General features: G+C 44.1%; 1 protein-coding gene across 11 annotated transcripts in view; it reads left to right on the top strand.

Moving 5' to 3' along the window:
* The window catches only part of LOC139577555 (dedicator of cytokinesis protein 7-like), a 98,160-nt gene that overhangs the window by 51,334 nt on the left and 19,518 nt on the right, over positions 1-27,308 (top strand). For 7 of the 11 annotated variants that reach the window (XR_011675331.1, XR_011675332.1, XM_071404623.1 and 4 more), the window contains 13 exons: positions 3,951-4,089; positions 4,214-4,402; positions 6,354-6,582; positions 6,814-6,978; positions 7,121-7,287; positions 14,311-14,415; positions 15,671-15,760; positions 16,940-17,035; positions 17,684-17,824; positions 18,035-18,148; positions 19,916-20,083; positions 22,037-22,170; positions 27,064-27,233. Coding sequence is in view for 9 of the 11 variants with exons in the window: in XM_071404623.1 (XP_071260724.1) it covers positions 3,951-4,089; positions 4,214-4,402; positions 6,354-6,582; positions 6,814-6,978; positions 7,121-7,287; positions 14,311-14,415; positions 15,671-15,760; positions 16,940-17,035; positions 17,684-17,824; positions 18,035-18,148; positions 19,916-20,083; positions 22,037-22,170; positions 27,064-27,233 (1,907 nt within the window). In the remaining 2 variants the exon portion in view is untranslated. The remainder of the gene's footprint in view (positions 1-3,950; positions 4,090-4,213; positions 4,403-6,353; positions 6,583-6,813; positions 6,979-7,120; positions 7,288-14,310; positions 14,416-15,670; positions 15,761-16,939; positions 17,036-17,683; positions 17,825-18,034; positions 18,149-19,915; positions 20,084-22,036; positions 22,171-27,063; positions 27,234-27,308) is intronic. The other 4 variants (XM_071404617.1, XM_071404618.1, XM_071404619.1 and 1 more) reach the window with 2 other exon arrangements.

The raw sequence follows: 27,308 nt of genomic DNA on the forward strand, positions 1-27,308 counted from the left end.
AGTGATCTTCAAGACTGCAGAAAAGAGATCCTGTAAACCAGGAAGCACACAGGCATCTCTCTCCCACAGCTGCCAAACTGAGCAGAGACCGCAGATGCACTTGGCCAAATAAATTCCTGTAATTCATGAAGTAATTATAAATTTACTCTGACACGTCGTGACCCACCATTAACAGGCCCGGGTTGCGACCCATACTATAAGAAAGGCTGCTTTAAGACATGGTCAGTCAATCTGGAAAATTGTTTAAATGTTTCTTCAAGTGCAGTTGCAAAAACCATCAGCAAAAACCATCAACCAACCAGTGCTATGATGAAACTGGCTCATGAGGACCGTCACAGGAAAGGAAGACCCAGAGTTCCCTCTGCTGCAGAGGATAAGTTCATTATAATTACCAACCTCAGAAATTGCAGCCCAAATAAAAGCTTCCGAGTTCAAGTAACAGACAGTATCTCAACAACTGTTAAGAGGAGACTGCGTGAATCAGGCCTTCATGGTCGAATTGCTGCAAAGAAACCACTACTAAAGGGCACCAATAAGAAGAAGAGACTTGCTTGGGCCAAGAAATACGAGCAATGGATATTAAACCGGTGGAAATCCAAATTTGATTTTTTTGGTACCAGCCACCGTGTCTGTTATGAGACACATAGTAGGTGAACGGATGATCTCCGCATGTGTGGTTCCCACCATGAAGCATGGAGGCGGATGTGTGATGGTGTGGGAGTGCTTTGCTGGTAACACTGTCAGGGATTTATTTAGAATTCAAGGCACACTTAACCAGCATGGCTACTACAGCATTCTGCAGCGATATGCCATCCCATCTGGTTTGCGCTTAGTGGGACGATCATTTGTTTTTCAACAGGACAATGACCCAACACACCTCCATGCTGTGTAAGGGCTATTTGACCAAGAAGGCGAGTGATTGAGTGCTGCATCAGATGACCTGGCCACCACAATCCTCCGACCTCTACCCAATTGAGATAGGTTGGGATGAGTTGGACCCGCAGAGTGAAGGAAAAACAGCCCAGCATATGCGGGAACTCCAAGACTGTTGGAAAGCATTCCAGGTGAAGCTGGTTGAGAGAATGCCAAGAGTGTGCAAAGCTGTCAAAGGGTGGCTTTTTTGAAACATCTAAAATATATTTTGATTTGTTTAACACTTTACTACATGATTGATGTGTTATTTCATAGTGTTAATGTCTTCATTATTCTACAATGTAGAAAATAGTAAAATATAGAAAAACCCTTGAATGAGTTGGTGTGTCCAAACGTTTGACTGGCACTGTAAATATGATGGGAAATATTGGTTGATATGAGTTTACATTACAATTAGGCAACTTCTCAATTTTCAGGTTTATCCTTGCATCAGGTTTAACTGGTATTATATTGAATTCAAGTATTGAATATGAGACTCGTTTCAGGAAACTAGGTGTATGTCGTGCGACGTACAGGAGAGCCATTTGAATTTAAACTTTTTTTTATCAGAATGCGTTTTTTGGCAGAAATGCCTTCTGGAAGATGTGAACTTTCATGTGCCTTAATAACAAACTTGTTTGCCATCTGTAAATATGAATGGTTAAATTATGAGCAATTACAAGCAAGATGACGCCGATAGAGATGGCAGCTTAGCTTCAAGCCCTTAGGAAACTGTGCAGTATTGTTTTTTTAATGTATTATTTCTTACATTGTTAGCCCAGAAAACCTTAAGTGTTATTGCATATAGCCGGGAAGAACTATTGGATTTCAGAGAGACGTCAACTAACCAGCACTAAGACCAGGAATACGACTTTCCCAAATCAGGTCCTTTGTCTGCACCTCCCAGAGGCCGACCCAGAAACAACGCCGTCGGAGGAGAGCGTGCCGGAGCGGTTTTCTAGAGAGGCTTCGGATGCGCGCACACCACCCACCACTTCCGAGTATATTACTTGATAATGTCCAGTCCCAAGTTAACAAAGTCGACGAAATTAGGGCAAGAGTTGCTTTCCAAAGAGATATCTGTGAATGTAACATACTCTGTTTCAAGGAGACATGGCTAGCTGGGGACATGCTGTCAGAGTCTGTACAGGCAATGGGATTTTCAGTGCGTTGCGCCGACAGGAACATAGAGTTGAAGTCGGAAGTTTACATACACCTTAGCCAAATACATTTAAACTCAGTTTTTCACAATTCCTGACATTTAATCCAAGGAAAAATTAATTCCCTGTTTTAGGTCAGTTAGGATCACCACTGTATTTAAAGAATGTGAAATGTCAGAATAATAGAGAGAGGGATATATTTCAGCTTTTCTTTAGTCACATTCCCAGTGGGTCAGAAGTTTACATACACTAAATTAGTATTTGGTAGCATTGCCTTTAAATTGTTTAACTTAGGTCAAATTTTTCAGGTAGCCTTCCACAAGCTTCCCACAATAGGTTGGGTGAATTTTGGCTCATTCCTCCTAACGGAGCTGGTGTAACTGAGTCAGGTTTGTAAATTTAAAGCTGAAATAAATCATTATCTCTACTATTATTCTGACATTTCACATTGTTAAAATAAAGTGGTGATCCTAACTGACCTATGACAGGGAATTTTTACTAGGATTAAATATCAGGAATTGTGAAAAACTGAGTTTAAATGTATTTGGCTAAGGTGTATGTAAACTTCCGACTTCAACTGTATGTAAGAATGCTGTTCATTGGCTACAGCTCAGCATTTAACACCATAGTACCCTCAACTCATCATTAAGCTTGAGACCCTGGGTCTCGACACCGCCCTGTGCAACTGGGTCCTGGACTTTGTCTATAGAGCTTGTACCTTCAGACACATGAAACTGCAACAGTTTGCCTACCCGGCGCGCAGGGCAGTTGAATTGGCTGCACCTACCATCAACGGCCCGAGACTTTATCGTTGGATTTTTTTACAGAAATGTTTGGCGATTGACTAGAAATGCCTTGGAGATCGACAAGTCGCCGTTTTGGTGACCAGTGGCCTAGGGGTTCACATACTTTTTCCAACCTACACTGTGAATGTTTAAATTATGTATTCAATATAGAAACGAAAAATACAATAATTTGTGTGTTATTAGTTTAAGCACACTAGGTTTCTCTATTGCTGTGACTCCAACGATGAAGATCAGATCAATTTTAATGACCAATTTATGCAGAAGTCCAGGTAATTCCAAAGGGTTCACAAACTTTTTCTTGCCACTCTACGTTATATGATCTATGAATGGCAAAGGGATATAGGAGATGGACTTTATTCACTCAGTTCAACATCTTTTATAAACTAGTCAACACTTGCTGTTCGGTCGTCAATGAAAGGGGAGGGGGAATGACATGTCCTCTTAACTGCTTATAACACAAATTCTGTTTGTGATATTAAGATGTTGACAATGTGTGTTAGATTTATTTAGGAAAAGTGTTAAGGATTAACATAGTTTTAAAAAATTTAAAAAAGTTATCACAGATTTTGAAAGGTTTCACCTTTTGCACTTTGGATGTTTGGGGTTTAATTCCCTCGGCCTGTTCAATAATGTTATATTTTCCATTAGGAGAAAAGGTTGCTCAGGCTCCTTCGCTCCAAAGGATGTTTCTACCCTTTATCCACAAACAATCTATTTTGTCTTCTCCATGAGAAAAAGGCTTGCTCTGTACTCATTTAGATCGTTTTTTTTCTATAGCTGTTAAAACCCCTTGCTTCTTTCTTTGCAGTCTTCAGTGTGTTGTTTATTCCTATAAACCTCTGCCCTAACCAACCGTGACATTTAGATGCTTATTCCAATTCCTTTTAAAGCCTTAACTTACCATGACTCTGTAATGGGTGTTGTGCTTCTCAGATTCCTTGACTTCTCTATACTCCGTTAGATGTCTATTCCTATACGACCCCAGTCTTTCCCAGACGGTTATTTCTTATAAAGCCCTAACCAACCATTAATTCAACTCTGTGTGTGTAATGGTTGTTGTGTTTCCCCCCAGGTCCCCAGACTTCCATGATGAAGTGAAGATCAAGCTCCCGGCTTCTCTGACTGACCACCACCACATCCTGTTCACCTTCTACCATGTTAGCTGCCAGCAGAAACAGAACACCCCTCTGGAGACCCCCGTGGGATACACGGTAACTACTGCACATGTGTGCGCACATATGCACAAAGAAATGCGCGCACGCACAAGCACACGCACATGCCTTTTGCTTTTCAGGCCCTAATCATCTGTATTTCTCTCCTTCTCTCTCTCCTTAGTGGATTCCTATGCTGCAGAACGGTCGTCTGCGTACAGGAAACTTCTGTCTGCCTGTGTCTCTGGAGAAACCTCCTCAGTCCTACTCTGTTCTCTCCCCTGATGTTCCTCTACCTGGGATGAAATGGGTGGATAACCACAGAGGTGTTTTCAACGTTGAAGTGACATCCGTTTCCACTGTCCACACACAGGTATAGCCGACCAACATTTTCTGTTGCAAAACGTTTTGCTACAGTCTGCCTCAACTGAGCACGACCCAGGTATTTCATGCAAAGGACCCCCTACACTTTCCATTCACTACCTGGTATACATGTATAGCATATATCTGTGTCAGACTCTGAGACTGATAGATAGACCAAATACCTCAGCATGGGTAGTGGAAGGAGGAGAGGTGAGCGTAATGTGTCCCTCCCTCAGTTCATTACTGGTTGAACTTCACTGGTGTTATTTAGTGCAGCCCACTCCATCCCTCTGTTCTGTTGGCTGTAGTGTGGAGAGGGGGAGAGTGTTTCCCAGGAGCTTAGCCCGGTGGTAGTGTGATCATAAATCTCTGGGTTATTTTACCTATAGCTCTGCTCACTGCATTACCCTACTGTAGTCTGTAGTAGCGGTCGACCGATTTAATTAGAGCCGATTTTCAAGTTTTCATAACAATCGGTAATCAGCATTTTCTGGACGCTGATTATGGCCAATTACATTGCAATCCACGAGGAGACTGTGTGGCAGGCTGACCACCTGTTACGCGAGTGCAGCAAGGAGCCAAGGTAAGTTGCTAGCTAGCATTAAACGTGTCTTGTAAAAAACAATCAATTAATATAATCACTAGTTAACTACACATGGTTGATGATGTTACTAGTTTAACTGTTAATTTATCATCGAATCACAGCCTACTTTGCCAAACGGGGGATGATTTAACAAAAGCGCATTCGCGAAAAAAGCACAATCGTTGCACCAATGTACCTAACTATAAACATCAATGCCTTTCTTAAAATCAATACACAAGTATTTAAAAAAAAAACTGCATATTTAGTTAAAAGAAATTAATGTTAGCAGGCAATATTAACTAGGGAAATTGTGTCACTTCTCTTGTGTTCAGTGCAAGCAGAGTCAGGGTATATGCAGCAGTTTGGGCCGCCTGGCTCTTTGGGAACTGTGTGAAGAACATTTCTTCCTAACAAAGACCGTAATTCAGTTGCCAGAATTTTACATAATTATGACACAACATTGAAGGTTGTGCAATGTAACAGCAATATTTAGACTTAGGGTTGCCACCCGTTCGATAAAATACGGAACGGTTCCGTATTTCACTGAAAGAATAAACGTTTTGTTTTCTTATTGATAGTTTCCGGATTTGACCATATTAATGACCTAAGGCTCGTATTTATGTGTGTTTATTATATTATAATTAAGTCTGCTTTGATATTTGATAGAGCAGTCTGACTGAGCGGTGGTAGGCAGCAGCAGGCACGTAAGCATTCATTCAAACAGCACTTTCCAGCATTTGCCAGCAGCTCTTCGCAATGCTTGAAGCCTATCAACTGCCGAGATTAGGCTGGCAATACTATAGTGCCTATAAGAACATCCAATAGTCAAAGGTATATGAAATACAAATGGTATAGAGAGAAATATTCCTATAATTCCTATAATAACTACAACCTAAAACTTCTTAACTGGGAATATTGAAGACTCATGTTTAAAGGATCCACCAGCTTTCATATGTTCTGAGCAAGGAACTTAAACGTTAGCTTTTTTTCATGGCACATATTGCACTTTTACTTTCTTCTCCAACACTGTGTTGCATTATTTAAACCAAATTGAACATGTTTCATTATTTATTTGAGACTAAATTGAATTTATTTCTCTATTATATTAAGTTAAAATAAGTGTTCATTCAGTATTGTTGTAATTGTCATTATTACAAATATATAAATATCGGCTGATTAATCGGTATCTGCTCTTTTTGGTCCTCCAATCGGTATCGCCGTTGAAAAAGCATAATCGGTCGACCTCTAGTCTGTTGCTCTTACCGCAGAGCACACAGTTCAAGCACTTCTATTGTGTGGTGGAGTCTAACATATTTATTTTATCAAAGCCAGGTTTTCTTTGTTACTGACTTCTTCCATCCCTGCCTCCCTCCATCAGGACCAATACCTGGATAAGTTTTTTGCGTTGGTCCATGCCCTGGACCACATGTTCCCTGTGCGGATAGGAGACATGCGCATCATGGAGAACAACCTGGAGGAGGAGTTAAAGTGCAGCATCGCCGCGCTGAACTCCTCCCAGCTGGAGCCCATCGTCCGCTTCCTCCACCTCCTATTGGACAAGCTGGTGCTGCTGGTGGTGCGGCCGCCCGTCATATCAGGACAGATAGGTACCGCATCCAGGCTCATAGGAACTGTAGCCTTTCAATGACTTCATTTAAATAATTATATTCCGTCATCTAACCTTCCAAATTATTAACAATAATAGGAAGATCATAAATGACACACAAATATTCAAAGTGCACTTTGAACTTATTTATTTGTGCTGCCACTGAACTGGCACTGAATAAAACGACTGTACTATCTGGTCCTAAATGTGTTGTCCATGTCTGTATGTGTAGTGAACCTGGGCCAAGCGTCGTTCGAGGTGATGGCGTCCATAGTGAACCGGCTCCATAAGTACTTGGACACTAGTCAGGACATGCACGGCAGAAACAGCCTGCTCTCCTCTTACGTATACTACGTCTTCCGCCTGCCCAACATGGACCCCAACTCCCCCTCACCAGGTACCTCAGCTTTATAATTTTTTTTACCTCAGTTTTACTTCTATTAAATTATATTAAAATCAATTAAATTGTAAGAGCCATTACATTTATTGTGGAGTAATAACTACTCTTTTCTTCTCTTCCATGTGTGCGTTTGTCTTAGGGCCAGGTCTGGGTGGTTCAGTCCACTATGCCACCATGGCCAGGTCCGCCCAGCGACCTGCCAGCCTAAACCTCAACCGCTCCCGTAGCCTTAGCAACAGTAACCCTGATATCTCTGGCACACCCACCTCCCCTGACGATGAGGTCCGATCCATCATCGGTAGTAAGGTAGGAGACACGCCACAGACCAGACATGGCTTACGTTATGTTTCTCAGTACTTTTGGGGTGTAGTCAGTCCACTGCATCAATGGTGCAGTGTTTTCCATTAGCGCCAGCCGTCGGCTAATCAGACGGTTACAGACTCATTTTGAGCCGGCTACTTTTCCCACTTTATATTAACTAGCCTACTTTTCATTTCAAAGTTTCAAATCGCTAGTCCGTCGCACCCTTTCCCGCTAGAATGAACGATATGCATCTTCTAGCGATCTATTGGGGTGCCGCCGCCGTGCTGAAGTTTGCAGGTCTGTGAGTGACTATCGTCTCGTTAGTCAGTGTAGTCTACCGACTCGCATCGGTGAGAGAGACGTTCATTTGCATAGGCTACTGGTAGGCTTTTTGGAAATGATCTGCGAATAAATTATGATAAGATGAAGATGGTGAGTCATCACTGCAGGAACAATAGGTAGTGGAGAGCCTCATTCTGGTCCAAATACGATAATTAGGGCCCTCGCGCAATCCAGGCATTGAAACGGAATTCAACATTATAAAAAACAACACATTGACCTTAGTAAGGAATCAACTAAATGTATAGGAAATGTATACATTTCTCCAATGTTTATTGTAAGTCATGAACAGAATGCATCATTGGTTCATATTTCCTGCTACTTTCTGAAGAGGCAATGAGAATGTCTCTGTGTGTACGGCACGCTCGTCTAGAACTTTGTGTAGCTGTTAGTGATGATGCTAATGCAAACAGTCTTCTGGAAGTTGGAAAGGCTTTCCCAAAAACTTTCTCAATTACATTTCTACTGCAAAGTAGCCTATGCTTACCTGGCAGAATTATATCATGATTTGTTTTTCATTAATCCAGTGGGTATTTGTTTAGCAAACTCTACCGCTACAAAACCACTGCTAAACAACAGCCTCTTGCTTTGTGCGCACTTGAATTAAGGGTAACTACACCCCAAAAAATATATTTCTCCGATTTTTCCCAGACATCAAAAGTGGTCTCCTGATGTGTTTTAAGCATTGTTGTGGACTTTAAACATAACATTTGTTGTGAAAACCTGGAAAAACAAAACGGACTCAAGCATATTTTAATGGATTTTATAGGGCCCTACCCAAGATGGCGCCGACAGACATAGCATCTCTTTTTTTATATATATATTTTTTAATTTAACCTTTTATTTACCTAGGCAAGACAGTTAATAACTAATTCTTATTTACAATGATGGCGTACCAAAAGGCAAAAGGCCTCGTGCGGGGATGGGGGCTGGGGTTAAAAATAAAATATAGGACAAAACACACATCACAACAAGAGACACCACTACATAAAGAGAGACCTAAGACAACAACATAGCATGTCAGCAACACATGACAACACAGCATGGTACAGTAGCAACACCACATGACGACAACATGGTAGCAACACAAGATGGCAGAAGCACAATACATGGTACAAACATTATTGGGCACAGACAACAGCACAAAGGCAAGAAGGTAGAGTCAACAATATATCACGCTTAGCAGCCACAGCTGTCAGTAAGAGTATCCATGATTGAGTCTTTGAATGAAGAGATGGAGAAATGTCTCCAGTTGTAGTTTTTTTTGCAGCTCGTTCCAGTCGCTAGCTGCAGCGAACTGAAAAGAGGAGCAACCCAGGAATGTGTGTGCTTTGGGGACCTTTAACAGAACGGATGTTGCATGTGAAGGATGAGGGCTGCAGTGGGTATCTGAGATATGGGCGACCTCTGCTTCTAGCTCCTAAGCAACTTTGCAGTATTTTGTTATTTCTTACAACAACAAAAAACGTTCTGGGCTAATAATTTGTCATTACATACAGCCGGAAATAACTTTTGGATATCAGTGCGGCGGTAACTTACCTGCATTACAACCAGGAATACGACTTTCCCGAAATGGATCCTTTGTTCGTTTCCCCCAGGGCAATTGAACTTATCCCAGAACCTGCTCCAAGATGCCGTCAGGGGAGAAGAGGTATTCGGAGTGGACTTCTAGTCCGACTCAGGAGGCATGCACACCTTCCACCGCTTCGGAGTACATTACTCGCTAATGTTCAGTCTCTGGACAATAAAGAAGACGAGCTCAGGGCGAAGATCTCCTTCCAGAGAGACATCTGGGACTGTAACATACTCTGTTTCACGGAATCATGGCTCTCTCGTGATATACTGTCCCCATCCATACAGCCAGCTGGGTTCTCAGTACATCGCACAGAGAAGAATAAAAAACTCCGGGAAGAAGAAAGGCGGTAGTGTTTGTTTCATGATTAATGACTCATGGTGTGATTGTGATAACATACAGAAACTCAAGTCCTTTTGTTCACCCGACCTAGAATACCTCGCAATCAAATGCCGACCGTAATTGTATTGAGGTAATATATATATAAATGTATTTTTTTAAATCTTTATTTAACTAGGCAAGTCAGTTAAGAACAAATTATTATTTTCAATGACGGGACAGTGGGTTAACGGCCTTGTTCAGGGGTAGAATCTTTGGTTATAGTCAAAGCAGTGTATAATTCCCCCTCAAGCCGGTACCATGACGTCCCTCAAGGAACTACACTGGACTTTATGCAAACTGGAAACCACATCCTGAGGCCGCATTTATTGTAGCTTGGGATTTTAACAAAGCAAATTTGAGGAAAACGCTACCGAAGTTCTGTCAACACATTGACTGTAGTATTCGCTCTGGAAAAACACTAGACGACTGCTACTCCCCCTTTCGAGATGCCAAATCAGATCACAACTCCATTTTGCTCCCCCCTTCCTATAGGCAGAAATTCAAACAGGAAGTACCCATGCTAAGGTCTATTCAACGCTGGTCTGACAAATCGGAATCCACGCTTCAAGATTGTTTTGATCACATGGACTGGGATATGTTCCAGGTATCCTCTGAGAATAACATTGACGTATACACAGACACAGTGACTGGGTTCATCAGGAAGTGTGTAGGGGATGTTGTTCCCACGGTCACTATTAAAACTTAACCAAACCAGAAACCGTGGATAGATGGCAGCATTTGCGCAAAACTGAAAGCACGAACAACTGCATTTATCCATGGCAAGATGACTGGAAATATCTTTTAAAAAAACAAGTGTAGTTATTCCCTCCGTAAGGCAATCAAACAGGCAAAATGTCAGTACAGAGACAAAGTGGGGTCTTAATTCAACGGCTCAGACACAAGATTTATGTGGCAGGGGTCTACAGACAATCACGGATTACAAAGGGAAAACCAGCCACGTCGCGGCACCGATGTCTTGCTCCCAGACAAGCTAAACACCTTCTTCACCCGCTTTGAGAATAACATAGTGTCACCAACGCGGCCCGCTCCCAAGGACTGGGGGCTCTCGTTCTCCGTGGCCGACGTGAGTAAGACATTTAAGCGTGTTAACCCTCGCATGGCTGCCAGCCCAGACGGCATCCCTAGCCGCATCCTCAGACAATGTGTAGACCAGCTAGCTGGAGTGTTTACGGACATATTCAATAATCCCTTTCCCCTTACTGCTGTCCCCACTTGCTTCAAGATGTCCACCATTATTCCTGTACCAAAGAAAGCAAAGAACTGAACTAAATGACTATGGCCCCGCAGCACTCACTTCTGTCATCATTAAATGCTTTGAGAAGCTAGTTAAGAATCATATCACCTCTACCTTACCTGACACTCTAGACCCACTTCCCACCCTAGACGCACCTAGACCCGTTTGCTTTACTGCCTCAATAGATCCACAGACGATTACCAACAATGATGAGACCGCCTACAGGGAGGAGGTGAGGGCCTTGGCGGAGTGGTGCCAGGAAAATAACCTCTCCCTCAAGGTCAGCACAACAAAGGAGCTGATTGTGGACTTTAGGAAACAGCAGAGAGAGCACGCCCCTATCCACAACGACGGGACTGCAGGGGAGAAGGTGGAAAGCTTCAACTTCCTCGGCGTACACATCACTGACAATCTGGAATGGTCCACCCACGTAGACAGTGTAGTGAAGAAGGTGCAACAGCGCCTGTTCAACCTCAGGCGGCTGAAGAAATTTGGCTTGGCCCTTAAGACCCTCACAGACTTTCACAGATGCACAATTGAGAGCATCCTGTCGGGCTGTATTACCGCCTGGTACAGCAACTGCTCCGCCCGCAAACGCAGGGCTCTCCAGGGGGTGGTGTGGTCTGCCCAACGCATCACCAGGAGCACACTGCCTGCCCTCCAGGATACCTACAGCACACAATGGCACAGAAAGGCCAAAAAGATAATCAAGGACATCAACCACCCGAGTCACGGCCTGCTCACCCCGCTATAATCCAGAAGGCGAGGTCAGTACAGGTGCATCAAAGCAGGGATTGAGAAACTGAAAAACTGCTTCTATCTCAAGGCCGTCAGACTGTTAAATAGCTATCACTAGCCTGCTACCACCCGGTTGCTCAATCCTGAATCTTAGAGGCTGCTGCCCTATATACATAGACATGGAATCACTGGCCACTTTAATAATGGAACGCTAGTCACTTTAATAAAGTTTACATACTGCTTTACTCATCTCGTGTACAGTGCCTTCGGAAAGTATTCAGACCCCTTGACTTTTTCCACTTTTTGTTACGTTACAGCCTTATTCTAAAATGTATTAAATAAATATACATTCTCAGCAATCTACACACACAATACCCCATAATATCAATGCAGAAACTGTTTTTTAGACATTTTTGCTAATTTATAAAGAGTAAAAAATGTATCACATTTACATATGTATTCAGACCCTTTACTCAGTACTTTGTTGAAGCACCTTTGGCAGCAATTACAGCCTTGAGTCCTCTTGGGTATAATGCTACAAGCTTGGCACACCTGTATTTGGGGGGTTTCTCCCATTCTTCGCTGCAGATTCTCTCAAGCGGCCAGCTCTAGGAAGAGTCTTGGTGGTTCCAAACTTCTTCCATTTAAGAATGATTGAGTTATTGGGGACCTTCAATGCTGAAGAAATGTTTTGTTATTCTTTCCCAGATCGGTGCCTTGATGCAATCCTGTTTTGGAGCTCTATGGACAATTCCTTTGACCTCATGGCTTGGTTTTTGTTCTGACATTCACTGTCAACTGTGGGACCTTATATAGACAGGTGTGTGCCTTTCCAAATAATGTCCAATCAATTGAATTTACCACAGGTGGACGCCAATCAAGTTGTAGAAACTTCTCAAGGATGATCAATGGAAACAGGATGCACCTGAGCTCATTTTCGAGTCTCATAGCAAAAGGTCTGAATACTTATGTAAATAAGGTATTTCTGTTTTTTATTCGTAACATTTGCCTTGTTATTATGGGGTATTGTGTAGATTGAGGACATGTTTTTGTTTTATCCATTTCAGAATAAGGCTGTAACGTAACAAAATGTTGAAAAGGTCAAGGGGTCTGAATACTTTCCGAATGCACTGTATGCAGGCTAAATACAAGGAGTAACGCTACCGCCTTTCTTCTTCCCAGAGAGTTTTTTTATTCCTCTCTGCGCGATGTACTGAGAACCCAGCTGGCTGTATGGATGGGGACAGTATATCACGAGAGAGCCATGATTGCGTGAAACAGAGTATGTTACAGTCCCAGATGTCTCTCTGGAAGGAGATCCTCGCCCAGAGCTCGTCTTCTTTATTGTCCAGAGACTGAACATTAGCGAGTAATATACTCAGAAGCAGTGGAAGGTGTGCATGCCTCCTGAGTTGGACTAGAAGTCCACTCCGAATACCTCTTCTCCCCTGACGGCATCTTGGAGCAGGTTCTGGGAGGGGGGAACGAACAAAGGATCCAATTCGGGAAAGTCGTATTCCTGGTTGTAATGCAGGTAAGTTACCGCCGCACTGATATCCAGTGCTCTAATTATATTGGTAACCAGCTTATAATAGCAATATGGTATCTCGGGGGTTTGTGGTATATGACCAATATACCACAGCTAAGGGCTGTATCCAGGATTTCCGCTTTGCGTCGTGCATAAGAACAGCCCTTAGCCGTGGTATATTGTCCATAAACCTAACCCACTCTGGCCTTTATTGCTTAATTATATAAAAGGGGTACACTGAAGCACTTTTTCCCCCCTCATTTACATGGATTCACTGATTTCAAAGAGGATTGGATTGAAAAGCCCCATTGTTTCTGCCTCCACATAAGCGTTCACTGTACCACTGTATCACTTACTGTACACTATGAACCTGAGAGCAGCATTTCTCAACTGTGTGACTTGTCAACCCTATAGCTGATGGACAAACATCAGCAGGAACACCTTATCTCTGTAACCCCTGTATTGGCAACCTGACACACAGAAGAGAGAGGCCGCCTCTGCGACGAAGGCATAGCAAAGCATACACTAGCACACTTTTAGTAAAGTTAAACAATCTTCATGGCTCTGTTAGTTGGGTAATTTCCAGGGGTATCCAAGTGTATTGCAGAGACACTTTGTAAATTAGTTAATAGCATGGACTTGTTGCTCTAATCAAATCTTACAATGATTTGGTACTTTGATCAAATTACTTAATTTGACCCCAAAAGTACTTAACAGATGAGTGAGTGATGAACACTCCCACCCCCTCGGTCTTTCTGAATAGTCTGGTCTAACGTGATGCTAGTGATGGATGCTACCCCCATAGAAATAGAATAGCCACCCATGATGGCACATCGACTTGAATGGAGATTCCTGTTCAAGGTATCCTAGTAATTCTAGTTCTATGGCTTCCTCTGTGTGATGAATGATACCTACAGTATAATGCTACTAAACTAACCTGTATTCTTTTTTTCTGAACCAAGGGTGCAGATTATCATGATGGGATATGCAATCTAATCTGTTCATGCATTGCTGTTTTCATGAATCAGGAGTTTCTAATGAAATTATTTCAGATCTTTAACTAGCTAACTTTATTATTCCGCCTTGCTGCTTACGATTCAATCATCTTAACCTTTAACCTCTATGCTATTCCTTCCTCCCCTGTGCTGCTCTGTCCGCTTGTTGCTGCCTTAATCTTGCCTACCCTTTGACTTGGGACCCTTGACGTCTCAGGGCCTAGACCGCTCCAACTCCTGGGTGCACACCGTGCGGTGTAAGAGCACCCCCTGGAGATCCAGCCACGGTTCTGCCTCTGACACTGACACCGACACCATGCAGGTGCTTCAACAATAACTCCCTTCCTCTCCCACCAAAAAATACATCATCGTCACTCCCTACCCTTCTTAACCCGCACCTCAACCACCCCTCACCTACACGCTCTCCCCGACTTAGGAAGTCAAAGTTGCCGCTATGAACCTTAAACCGCCATCTTTAGTTCCTTCTTCTTTAGTTACTTCCCTTCTTGTCATCGTTTCCGTTTTTACACAACACCTTTCTCTCTCCAGTTGGCTGTAGAAGAAACATCTATGCCCATTCTGACAGTCGTGGTGTTGTCACTGTCTTGAAACGAGTGCAGAAGGATTTCTCACCGCACTTTCTAGTACCCCTAGTGTAGGAGAGGTGTTGCACGTACGTTGCGGCCAACATCTAGCCAAGACCCATGTGACTCCGTTTGTGCTATTTTTCTTTTCTCATACTTGAAATCTATACTATTTTTATTGGCAATCCAGAGGTTATCTTCATTTTCCCAGCATTCATTTTAATTGGCTTTCTTCACCCTGTCATTCCCAGTCCTGTTTCATTTTCACCATGATCATTTAAACCCATGCATGACCTACTACTAATTTCGTTCAGCGTGTGGGATGGGCATGATGTGGAGTGTGCTGCGTGGGTTTGGGAGTGACTGCGAGTGTGTACGTGCTTGTCTTTGTCTTTTTTTTGTGTGTGTTGTGACTATGGTTACATTTTTTACATTTAAGTCATTTAGCAGACGCTCTTATCCAGAGCGACTTACAAATTGGTGCATTCACCTTATGATTCAACTTTTTTTTTTTTTTTTTTTGGTTGTCGTCATTGGTTGTCATGAAGGGGGTTTTGTGGCTCTAGTCATGTCCAAAGATTCAGTAAAAAATCCTATATGCATTTGTATTTAACTGAGGTAAGTTGTACGCACAAGTTAACCCACATTTGGGGTGTTTGTTGTCATTTTTTCCCCCACAGTTGATACTGTGCACGAACTACGTGTCTAGGGGCAGTTTGTCCACTTGTATAAAATATATCTAATGAGGTGTGTAAGAAATGTAAATATGAGGGAACTCACACACTGCACTTCTACATTGGTACTGTATGTTTTTGTATACTGTACTTTAGATTATGATGTTTTGTGCTCATGTGTGTTAATTGTGTGCGTGAGAGAGGGATTCTGCTGCAGACACATCTCCTTGGGTTGAGAAGGTGCTACAGCTAGACCCCACACCTGTTGCCCCTCACTAACCGGTTGTTGTTGTCACCGTCCCATCCATCCCACCCATAGGCCGCGGAGCGCTGTGGCAACCGCATGTCTTCGCACACTGAGAGCGCCAGTTTCTTGCAAACTTTAACAGGACGGTTACCCACCCAAAAGGTACCTGCCACTGTCTACACCGGGGGAGGAGCCATGCAGAATGCCACCTCACCTTATTCGCCAATCTGTCTTTGGATGTGTGCCTCTTGATTGGATGGTGTATTTGGGGATTGTGGTCTTTTTGGATGTAGAGCAGGGATGGGCAACTTTGATGGGGGTGGGGACCACAAAACTCTGAACTCCTAATGAGGGGCTGCAGGTCTGCATACCTACATCCATACACACACATTTGTGGACCCCAGGAAGAGTAGCTGCTGCTTCTGTAAAAGATCATGGGGATCCAAATATGCATGCGAGCCTAAGTGACATTTTGTTTGGGGGGGTCCCCCCACCTTGCGAGCAAAACATTTTAGCACCCCCCCTCTTGACAGGTGAGAGAGAAATGTTACGTTTTATTAGTTCATTTTCTGCATTTCTACACATTTTGCCATGTGGCAGTTTTAAAGCAAGTTTGCTGTAATTCTACACATTATGTCGTGGGGTGGAGAGAACATTTAGCAATTTTATGTAATTCTGTATGTAATTACAAGTTTTACATGTAATTTCCTGCAATTCTACACATTTTGCCATAGGGTGGCGAGAATTGTTTGCCGTTTTTAATATGATATCTGATTGAGTGACTAACAAAATCCATGGGGGACCCCTGGTTGGTAATTCAACTGTGATTACTACAGGTTTAGACAGCTGGCGAGACAAACTTACCGATCTAAAAAAAAAAATAGCTGACATGGGATAATTGAGTGACAGTGACTGACATAACAGGAGAAAAACTACCGATGCACAACCAAATTTTTAAATTGCACCTTGTGTATTCTAACTCTAACCAGTAAGTCAGGACCTCGACTGACAAAAGGGGGGGGGTGTCGCAGGCCTGCAGTTGCCCTTCCCTGATGTGGAGTGTAGATGTTCCACCTCTTGGCTGTGATTGAATTGTGTGTGTGTGTGTAATGTACCACTAACTATAGCACTTTTACTCTTGTTCAGGGAAACGGCACACACTTTTATATTTATTTATATATTAATGAAGCCTCCCTTTTCAGTGTTACCACCAGACACAGGTGCACCAAGTGGATTATTTAGTTATTTTGAGCAAATATTACATGATTTAAGATAAGCTCAAACTAAATTGATATGTGTCTAACTGTCTGGTCTGTGTGTCTCCATCTCTCTGTGTCTCAGTTGTTCCATGAGGAACTGGCCCTACAGTGGGTGGTGAGCAGTGGCATCGTCAGGGAGGGAGCTCTACAACAGGCCTGGTTCTTCTTTGAGCTGATGGTAAGACAAGACTACACACAGCTACATATCTGGCGCCCTTTTCACACTACTAAGCTGTGCCGACCTATACTGCTCTGGCCTGGTTGCATATCCAACATAATTGCTTGGTTAGTTTTAAAAACTGATTTTAAGAAAATAAATTGTAGAACCACGTGGGGCTTCCAACTTTGCAACTTGGCCAGATCTTGACGACTCATGACTACCACTATGTGTTGGGCCCATAGACTTAGACACCACTGTGTCTGCCCCATTGTGATGTCTGTGAGAGCATGGGCAGCACCATTGAGGACATCTTCATTTTGAAGTAGTACGTTTTCTTCTTCTACTACTTGAGTTGGCAAACAAACTGAAAATGTGCGTACTGCCACCTGTAGTGTGTTGTTTGAACAGGTATTATGCCAAGGTTGGCGATGTATTGCCACCTGCAGTTATGGAATGTTTACTCACAAGTACAATTCATTGGCTGATGACCTGGATGGAATTATGTGATCCTTCCTTAACCCATATGAAGTCCCACCCAGTTACTACTTCAAAATGGTGAAAGTCCTCAATGGCGCAGCCCATGCTAAAACAAGCTTTTGGGCCCTAGAGTCCTCTTTCATCTGCTAAGGTTGGGCCCTGTCTCACCTTGATGACCTCACTCCTCAGGTGAAGAGCATCATCCACCACCTGTACTTCACCGACCGGCTAGAGTCGCCCAGAAAGAACCGTTTCCCCGAGCGCTTCATGGATGACATCACAGCCCTGGTCAGCACCATCGCTGGGGACATTGTCTCACGCTTTCAGAAGGTAGGAGTGAAAATTTGAATTAACTTTGTCACCAGCATAGGACACACGGGACACTACAGATCAGGCTTACATCAACACAGCAGTTTCTAATGCCACTAACCACACAGATACTTCAAATAAATTGACCTTTTCTGGTTCTGAGTCAATCAGATCGAGCAGTGTTCTCGAGACTTTACCCTGACCTCTGACCCTGTGTTTCTGTCCAATCAGGACCTGGAGTTGGTGGAGCGTCTGAACACCAGCCTGGCCTTCTTCCTGAATGACCTGCTGTCTGTCATGGACCGAGGCTTTGTCTTCTCCCTCATCAAGACATACTGGAAACAGGTACTGGGAGAGCGAACCAACCCACTTAGCACCCAACAGCACCTCAATGATAACGTCCTTTCAGAATCTGCTTTCATTTAAAAGGCTTGGTGATGAAACCACTATGATAGATTAGAGTGACCTTGTGCACAGGATTTCGGAAGTAACGCTACAGTAGCTATCCTGCCAATTATCAATCCTGGTAACCTGCCTAAATGATTACCGCCCTGTAGCACTCACGTCGGTAGCCATGAAGTGCTTTGAAAGGCTGGACATGGCTCACATCAACACCATCATCCCGGAAACCGTAGACCCACTCCAAATCGCATACTGCCCCAACAGATCCACAGATGACGCAATCTCAATCGCACTCCACACTGCCCTTTCCCACCTGGACAAAAGGTACACCTATGTGAGAATGCTGTTCATTGACTACAGTTCAGCATTTAACACCATAGTGCCCACAAAGCTCATCACTAAGCTAAAGACCCTGGGACTAAACACCTCCCTCTGCAACTGAATCCTGGACTTACTGACGGGCCGCCCCCAGGTGGTAAGGGTAGGTAACAACACATCTTCCACGCTGATCCTCAACACTGGGGTCCCTAAGGGGTGCGTGCTCAGTCCCCTCCTGTACTCCTTGTTCACCCACGACTGCGTGGCCAGGCACGACTCCAACGCCGTCATTAAGTTTGTTGACAACACAACAGTGGTAGGCCTGATCACCGACAACAGTGAGACAGTCTATAGGGAGGAGGTCAGAGACCAGGCCAGGACAACAGCCTCTCCCTCAATGTGAGCAAGACGAAGGAGCTGATCGTGGACTACAGGAAAAGGCGTGCCGAACAAGCCCCCATCAACATCGACGGGGCTGTAATGGAGCAGGTTGAGAGTTTCAAGGCCCTTGGTGTCCAAATCACCAACGAACTATCATGGTCCACCAAACACACCAAGACAGTCGTGACGAGTGCACGACAACAACTTTTCCCCTCAGGAGACTGAAAAGATTTGGCGTGGGTCCCCAGATCCTCAAAAAGTTCTTCAGCTGAACCATCGAGAGCATCCTGACCGGTTGCATCACCGCCTGGTATGGCAATTGCTCGGCATCTGACCGTAAGGCGCTAAAGAGGGTAGTGCGTACGGCCCAGTACATCAGTGGGGCCAAGCTTCCTGCCATCCAGGACCTATATACTAGGTGGTATCAGAGGAAGGCCCAAAAAGTTTATAAAAACTCCAGTCACCCAAGTCATAGACTGTTCTCTTTGCTACCGCACGGCAAGCGGTACTGGATCGCCAAGTCTAGGTCCCAAAGGCTCCATAACAGCTTCTACCCCCAAGCCATATGACTGCTGAACAATTAATCAAATTGCCACCCGGACTATTTACATTGAAACACCTTTGTTTTTACACTGCTGCTACTCTCTGTTTATTAACTATGCATAGTCACTTTACCCCTACCTACATGTACAAAATAACTTGACTAACCTGTACCCCCACACATTGACTCGGTACCGGTACCCCCTGTATATAGCCTCGTTATTGTTATTTTATTGTGTTACTTTTTAACTCTTTCTTGAATTGCGTTGTTGGTTAAGGGCTTGTAAGTAAGCATTTCACGGTAAGGTCTACTACACCTGTTGTATTCAGAGCACGTGACAAATAAGATTGGATTTGAATTACAGTATTGGATATCACTTCCCTGACTTGGAGTAAAGGGCCTCAACAGTGCTTCTCCATCAAACCCTGGTTTGGGAAGTTTTCTAGACCTCATTCCATGTCTTTCCCCAGGTGTCCACTAAGCTGTACATGCTGCAGAACCCGACTCTGGAGTCCCTGAGACTCGACTTCCTGAGGATCGTCTGTAGCCACGAGCACTACGTCACACTTAACCTGCCCTGCAGCCTCCTCACGCCCCCCGCCTCGCCTTCACCCAGCATGTCTTCCGTAACCTCACAGGTCAGCTATACACAGTACATACACACTGGACACACACATACAGCTGAAGTCGTAAGTTTACATACACCTTAGCCAAATACATTTAAACTCAGTTTTTCACAATACCTGACATTTAATCCTAGTAAAAATTCCCTGTCTTAGGTCAGTTAGGATCACCACTTTATTTTAAGAATGTGAAATGTCAGAATAATAGTGGAGAGTGATTTATTTCAGCTTTTATTTCTTTCATCACATTCCCACTGGGTCAGAAGTTTACATACGCTCAATTAGTATTTGGTAGCATTGCCTTTAAATTGTTTAACTTGGGTCAAAGGTTTCGGGTAGCCTTCCACAAGCTTCCCACAATAAGTTGGGTGAAGTTTGGCCCATTCCTCCTGACAGAGCTGGTGTAACTGAGTCAGGTTTGTAGGCCTCCTTGCTCGCACAGGCTTTTTCAGTTTTGCCCACACATTTTCTATAGGATTGAGGTCAGGGCTTTGTGATGGCCACTCAATACCTTGACTTTGTGGTCCTTAAGCCATTTTGCCACAACTTTGGAAGTATGCTTGGGGTCATTGTCCATTTGGAAGACCCATTTGCGACCAAGCTTTAACTTCCTGACTGATGTCTTCATATGTTGCTTCAATATATCCACATCATTTTCCCTCATGTAGCCATCTATTTTGTGAAGTGCACCAGTCCCTCTTGCAGCAAAGCACCCCCACAACATGATGCTGCCACCCCCGTGCTTCACGGATGGGATGGTGTTCTTCGGCTTGCAAGCCTCCCCCTTTTTCCCCCAAACATAACGATGGTCATTATGGCCAAACAGTTCTATTTTTGTTTCACCAGACCAGAGAACTTTTCTCCAAAAAGTACGATCTGGCTTTTTTATAGGCCAGGACAAAAGCCTCTCCCTCAATGTGAGCAAGACGAAGGAGCTGATCGTGGACTACAGGAAAAGGCGGGCCGAACAAGCCCCCATCAACATCGACGAGGCTGTAATGGAGCGGGTCGAGAGTTTCAAGGCCCTTGGAGTCAAAATCACCAACGAACTATCATGGTCCACTAGTCTGGCTTTTTTATGGCGGTTTTGGAGCAGTGTCTTCTTCCTTGCTGAGCGGCCTTTCAGGTTATGTCGATATAGGACTCGTGGATATCGATACTTTTTTACTTGTTTCCTCCAGCATCTTCACATGGTCCTTTGCTGTTGTTCTGGGATTGATTTGCACTTTTCGCACCAAAGAACGTTCATCTCTAGGAGAGAGATTGCGTCTCCTTCCTGAGCGGTATGACATCTGCGTGGTTCCATGGTGTTTATAATTGCGTACTATTGTTTGTACAGATGAACGTGGTTCCTTCAGGCGTTTGGAAATTGCTCCAAAGCATGACCCAGACTTGTGGAAGTCAAAAAAAAAAAAAAAAATCTAAGATCTTGGCTGATTTCTTTAGATTTTCCCCTGATGTCACGCAAAGAGGCACATGAGTTTGAAGGTAGGCTTTGAAATACATCCACAGGTACACCTCCGATTGACTCAAATTATGTCAATTAGCCTATCAGAAGCTTCTGAAGCCATGACATCATTTTCTGGAATTTTCCAAGCTGTTTAAAGGCACAGTCAACTTAGTGTATGTAAACTTCTGACCCACTGGAATTGTGATACAGTGAATTATAAGTGAAATAATCTGTCTATAAACAAATATTGGAAAAATGACTGGTGCCATGCACAAAGTAGATCTCCTAACCGACTTGCCAAAACTAGTTTGTTAACAAGAAATGTGTGGAGTGGTTGAAAAACTATTTTTAATGACTCCAACCTAAGTGTATGTAAACTTCCGACTTCAACTGTATATACACACACCAGATATACGCACGCACACACGTCCTGGAGTAGTAAGTGGTGTGTGGACAATGTCTCTAAATCATCCCCTGCTTTTGTTTCTCACTCTCCATACCTCTCTCCATCTCCACAGAGTTCTGGCTTTTCTGCCCAGGACCAGAAGATAGCCAACATGTTTGAGTTGTCTGTCCCTTTCAGAGAGCAGCACTACCTGGCTGGTCTGGTGCTGACTGAACTGGCTGTCATCCTGGACCCAGAGGGCGAAGCGTCAGTAATCGTAAACTGTGTTACTGTTTGTGTGTTTGTGTGTGATAGGGAGACCGAGAGGTTATGTAATTTGCCTCCTTTGTCGCTCTGTCATTCTCGAGGCAGACTCCTCCTTACTGTGGTCACATGGACCTCATGTTTCTCTCGGTCATTCTGTACTGTCTGAAGGTCTAGAGGGGTATTGTGTGTGATGCTATTTGAGAAAGTGTCTCTCCTTTGACCTATACTGTGTGTCTTTGTCATTCTCGACCCTCTCAAGGCTAAGGGGCAGTACAATGTGTGAGTGAGTGACTGTTAATAAGCGGGGTTATCGTTCATCTGACGTATACAATGAGTGTTGAAAATATTAAGAACGTTTTCCTAATATTGAGCTGCACCGCCCCCTTTGCCCTCAGAACAGCTTAAATTTCTTCAGGGCATGGACTCTACAGGTTGTCGAAAGCATTCCACAGGGAGGCTGGCCCATGTTGACTCCAATGCTTCCCAAAGTTGTCAAGTTGGCTGGATGTCCTTTGGGTGGTGGACCATTCTTGATACACACGGGAAACTGTTGAGCATGAAAAACCCAGCAGCGTTGCAGTTCTTGACACAAACCTACAAAAATTACAATGTGAACATCTGCCCCATATAGTGTCTGTTTAAAAGCCCAGCTAATGATGGTATTGGACTTTTTCCATATAGCCTATGCATGGTCCATATTATCAGGTATGCTATTAGCAGTAAGCGTTATCACTTGTAGCCCAACTGATGTAGCATAGTGGCTATAAATAAATAGGCTGAAGCATGGGGTAGCCTATTTGCATTTACCCTATTGGGCTAATCATTAGCTAGATCCCAAATGTGATCTTTTAACAAGTTAGCATCGTATTGATGATTTTTATGTTCCAAAAAACTTGCATGAACACATTGAATGTAATGTAGGCCTACCTGTTGGGGTAAACCACCACCTGGTGTATCACTGTGTGTACTTCTTACAGAAACCACTTCTCACCGAAACCACCATGTCACCCCCCCTCAAACAAATCAAATCAAACTTTATTTGTCACATGCGCTGAATACAACAAGTGTAGACTTTACCATGAAATGCTTACTTACAAGCAGTTCAAGAAGAATTAAGAAAATATTCACCAAATAAACTTAAGTAAAAAATTATTAAAAGTAACACAATAACGAGGCTATATACAGGGGGTACCAAGTCAGTGTGCAGGGGTACAGGTTAGTTGAGGTAAATTGTAAATGTAATTAGGGGTGGAATGACTGCATAGATAATAAACAGCGAGTAGCAGCAGTGTACAAAACAAATGTGGGGGGAGGGTGGTGTCAATGTAAATAGTCCGGTGGCCATTTCATTAATTGTTCAGCAGTCTTATGGCTTGGGGTAGAAGCTGTTAAGGGACCACTTGCCGTGCGGTAGCAGAGATAACAGTCTATGGATGACTGTAGTCTCTGACAATTTTATGGGTTTTCCTCTGACACTGCCTATTAAATAGGTCCTGGATGGCAGGAAGCTTGGCTCCACTGATGTACTGGGTCGTACGCAGTACCCTATGTAGCGCCTTACGGTCAGATGCCGAGCAGTTGCCATACCAGGCAGGGATGCAACCGGTCAGGATGCTCTCGATGGTGCAGCTGTAGAACTTTTTGAGCACCTAGAGACCCATGCCAAATCTTTTCAGTCTCCTGAGGGGGAAAGGTTTTGTTGTGCCCTCTTCACAACTGTCTTGGTATGTATGGACCATGATAGTTTGTTGGTGATGTGGACACCAAGGAACTTGAAACTCTTGACCCGGTCCATTTACAGCCCCGTCGATGTTGATGGGGGCTTGTTCGGCCCGCCTTTAACTGTAGTCCACAATCAGCTCCTTTGTCTTGCTCACATTGAGGGAGAGGTTGTTGTCCTGGCACCACACTGCCAGTTCTCTGACCACCTCTCTATTGGCTGTCTCATTGTTGTCGGTGATCAGGCCTACCACTTGTGTCGTCAGCAAACTTATTGATGGTGTTGGAGTCATGTTTGGTCATGCAGTCGTGGGTGAACACAGAATATTCATCCTAAAAGTGCATCGGCGACGTCGTCCCCACAGTGGAGTACAGGAGGGGACTAAGTACACACCCCTGAGGGTCCCCAGTGTTGAGGATCAGCGTGGCAGACGTGTTGTTGCCTACCCTTACCACCTGGGGAGGCCTGTTTAGGAAGTCCGAGATCCAGTTGCAGAGGGAGGTGTTTAGTCCCATGGTCCTTAGCTTGTGATGAGCTTCGTTTAACACTATGGTGTTAAACGCTGAGCTGTAGTCAATGAACAGCATTCTCACATAAGTGTTCCTTTTGTCCATGTGGGAAAGGGCAGTGTGGAGTGCGATTGAGATTGCATCATCTGTGGATCTGTTGGGGCGGTATGCATATTGGAGTGGGTCTAAGGTATCCGGGATGATGCTGTTGATGTGAGCCATGACCAGTCTTTCAAAGCACTTCATGGCTACCGACATGAGTGCCACGGGGTGGTTATCATTTAGGCAGGTTACCTTCACTTCCATGTGCACAGGGACTATGGTGGTCTGCTTGAAACATGTAGGTATTACAGACTCGGTAAGGGAGAGGTTGAAAATGTCAGTGAAGACACTTGCCAGTTGGTCTGCGCATGCTTTGAGTACACGTCCTGGTATTCCATCTGGCCCCGCGGCTTTGTAAATTTTGACCTATTTAAAGGTCTCATTCACATTGGCTACCGAGAGCGTTATCACACAGTCTTCCAGAACAGCTGGTGCTCTCGTGCATGCTTCAGTGTTGCTTGTCTCGAAGCGAGCATAAAAGGCATTTAGCTCATTTGGTAGGCTCGTGTCACTGGGCAGCTTGCGTCTGGGTTTCCCTTTGTAGTCCGTAATAGTTTTCAAGCCCTGCCACATCCGACGAGCGTCAGAGCCGGTCTAGTAGGATTCGATCTTAATCCGCTTTGCTTGTTTGATAGTTCTTATGAGGGCATAGCAGGATTTCTTATAAGCGTCCAGATTAATGTCCCGCTCCTTGAAAGCGGAAGCTCTATGCGGATCCATGGCTTCTGGTTGGGATATGTACGTACGGTCACTGTGAGGACGATGTCGTCGATGCACTTATTGATGAAGCCGATGACTGAGGTGGTATACTCCTCGATGCCATTGGATGAATTCGGACATGCTTAACACCTCGGCCGTCCTACAATCTAAGCTAGATGCCCTCAATCTCACACAAATTATCAAGGAACCTACCAGGTACAACCCTAAATCCGTAACCATGGCCACTCTCTTAGATATCATCCTGACCAACTTGCCCTCTAAATACACCTCTGCTGTCTTCAACCAGGATCTCAGCAATCACTGCTTCATTGCCTGCGTGCGTAATGGGTCCGCGGTCAAACGACCACCCCTCATCACTGTCAAACGCTCCCTAAAACACTTCAGCGAGCAGGACTTTCTAACCGACCTGGCCCGGTTATCCTGGAAGGATATTGACCTCATCCTGTAAGTAGAGGATGCCTGGTTGCTCTTAAAAAGTGCTTTCCTCTCAATCTTAAACAAGAATGCCCCATTCAAAAAATGTAGAACTAAGAACAAATATAGCCCCTGTTTCACCCCAGACTTGACTGCCCTTGACCAGCACAAAAACATACTGTTGCGTTCTGCATTAGCATCGAATAGCCCCAACGATATGCAACTCTTCAGGGAAGTCAGGAACCAATATACTCAGTCAGTTAGGAAGGAGGAGGTGAGGGACCTCGGAGTGTGGTGCCAGGAAAATAACCTCTCACTCAACGTCAACAAAACAAAGGAGATGATTGTGGACTTCAAGAAACAGCGGAGGGAGCACCCCCTCATCCACATCGACGGGACAGTAGTGGAGAAGGTGGAAAGTTTGAAGTTCCTCGGTGTATACATCACGGACAAACTGAAATGGGCCACCCACACATACAGCGTGGTGAAGAAGGCGCAACAGAGCCTCTTCAACCTCAGGAGGCTGAAGAAATTTGGCTTGTCACCTAAAACACTCCAAAATGTTTACAGATGCACAATGGAGAGCATCCTGTCGGACTGTATCACCGCCTGGTATGGCAACTGCACTGCCCTCAACCGCAAGGCTCTCCAGAGGGTAGTGCGGTCTGCACAACTCATCACCGGGGGCAAATTACCTGCCCTCCAGGACACCTACAGCACCCGATGTCACAGGAAGGCAAAAAACATCATCAAGGACAACAACCACCTGAGCCACTGCCTGTTCACACCGCTATCATCCAGAAGGCGAGGTCAGTACAGGTGCATCAAAGCTGGGACCGAGATACTGAAAAACAGCTTCTCTCAAGGCCATCAGACTGTTAAACAGAGAGGCTGCTGCCAACTAACAGATTCAAATCTCTGACCACTTAAATAAATTAACTTATTAAAGGTATCACTAGTCACTTTAAATAATGCCACTTTAATAATGTTTATATATCCTACATTACTCATCTCATATTCTGTATTCTATACCATCTACTGCATCTTGCCTATACCGCACGGCCATCTCTCATCCATGTATTTATATGTACATATTCTTATTTATCCCTTTACATTTGTGTGTGTAAGGTTGTTTTTGTGAATTTGTTAGATAACTTGTTAGATATTACTGCATTGTCGGAACTAGAAGCCAAGCATTTCGCTACACTCGCATTAACATCTGCTAACCATGTGTATGTGACCAGTAACATTTGATACCCCAAAAAGTTTTTGGGTCAAGAATGACAAAACAATTGTTTAAAATTAGCATCAGCTAGAAACGCTATAATGCAATGCATCAGGAAATTGTTTGGTCAATGTGTTTGGACTTGTTCCTGTCCAAATACACCAAAAAAACAACCTCTGCCTTTCTCCCTCCCTAACCTAAAGGATGTTTGGCTTACATAAGAAGGTGATCAGTGTGGTCCATAACCTGCTGTCCAGCCATGACTCCGACCCCCGCTACGCTGACCCTGAGGTCAAGGCCCGTGTCGCCATGCTCTACCTGCCACTCATCGGCATCGTCATGGAAACGCTGCCCCAGCTGCACGACTTCACAGGTGGGTCTAAATTCTACATTTAGCCTTCCGTGTCCCAAACTTTCAGGAGGATTCTGAGTCTGTAGATATGTGGAG

This window comes from Salvelinus alpinus, chromosome 6 (genome assembly GCF_045679555.1).
Source record: "Salvelinus alpinus chromosome 6, SLU_Salpinus.1, whole genome shotgun sequence".
NCBI classification, from domain to species: Eukaryota; Metazoa; Chordata; class Actinopteri; order Salmoniformes; family Salmonidae; genus Salvelinus; species Salvelinus alpinus.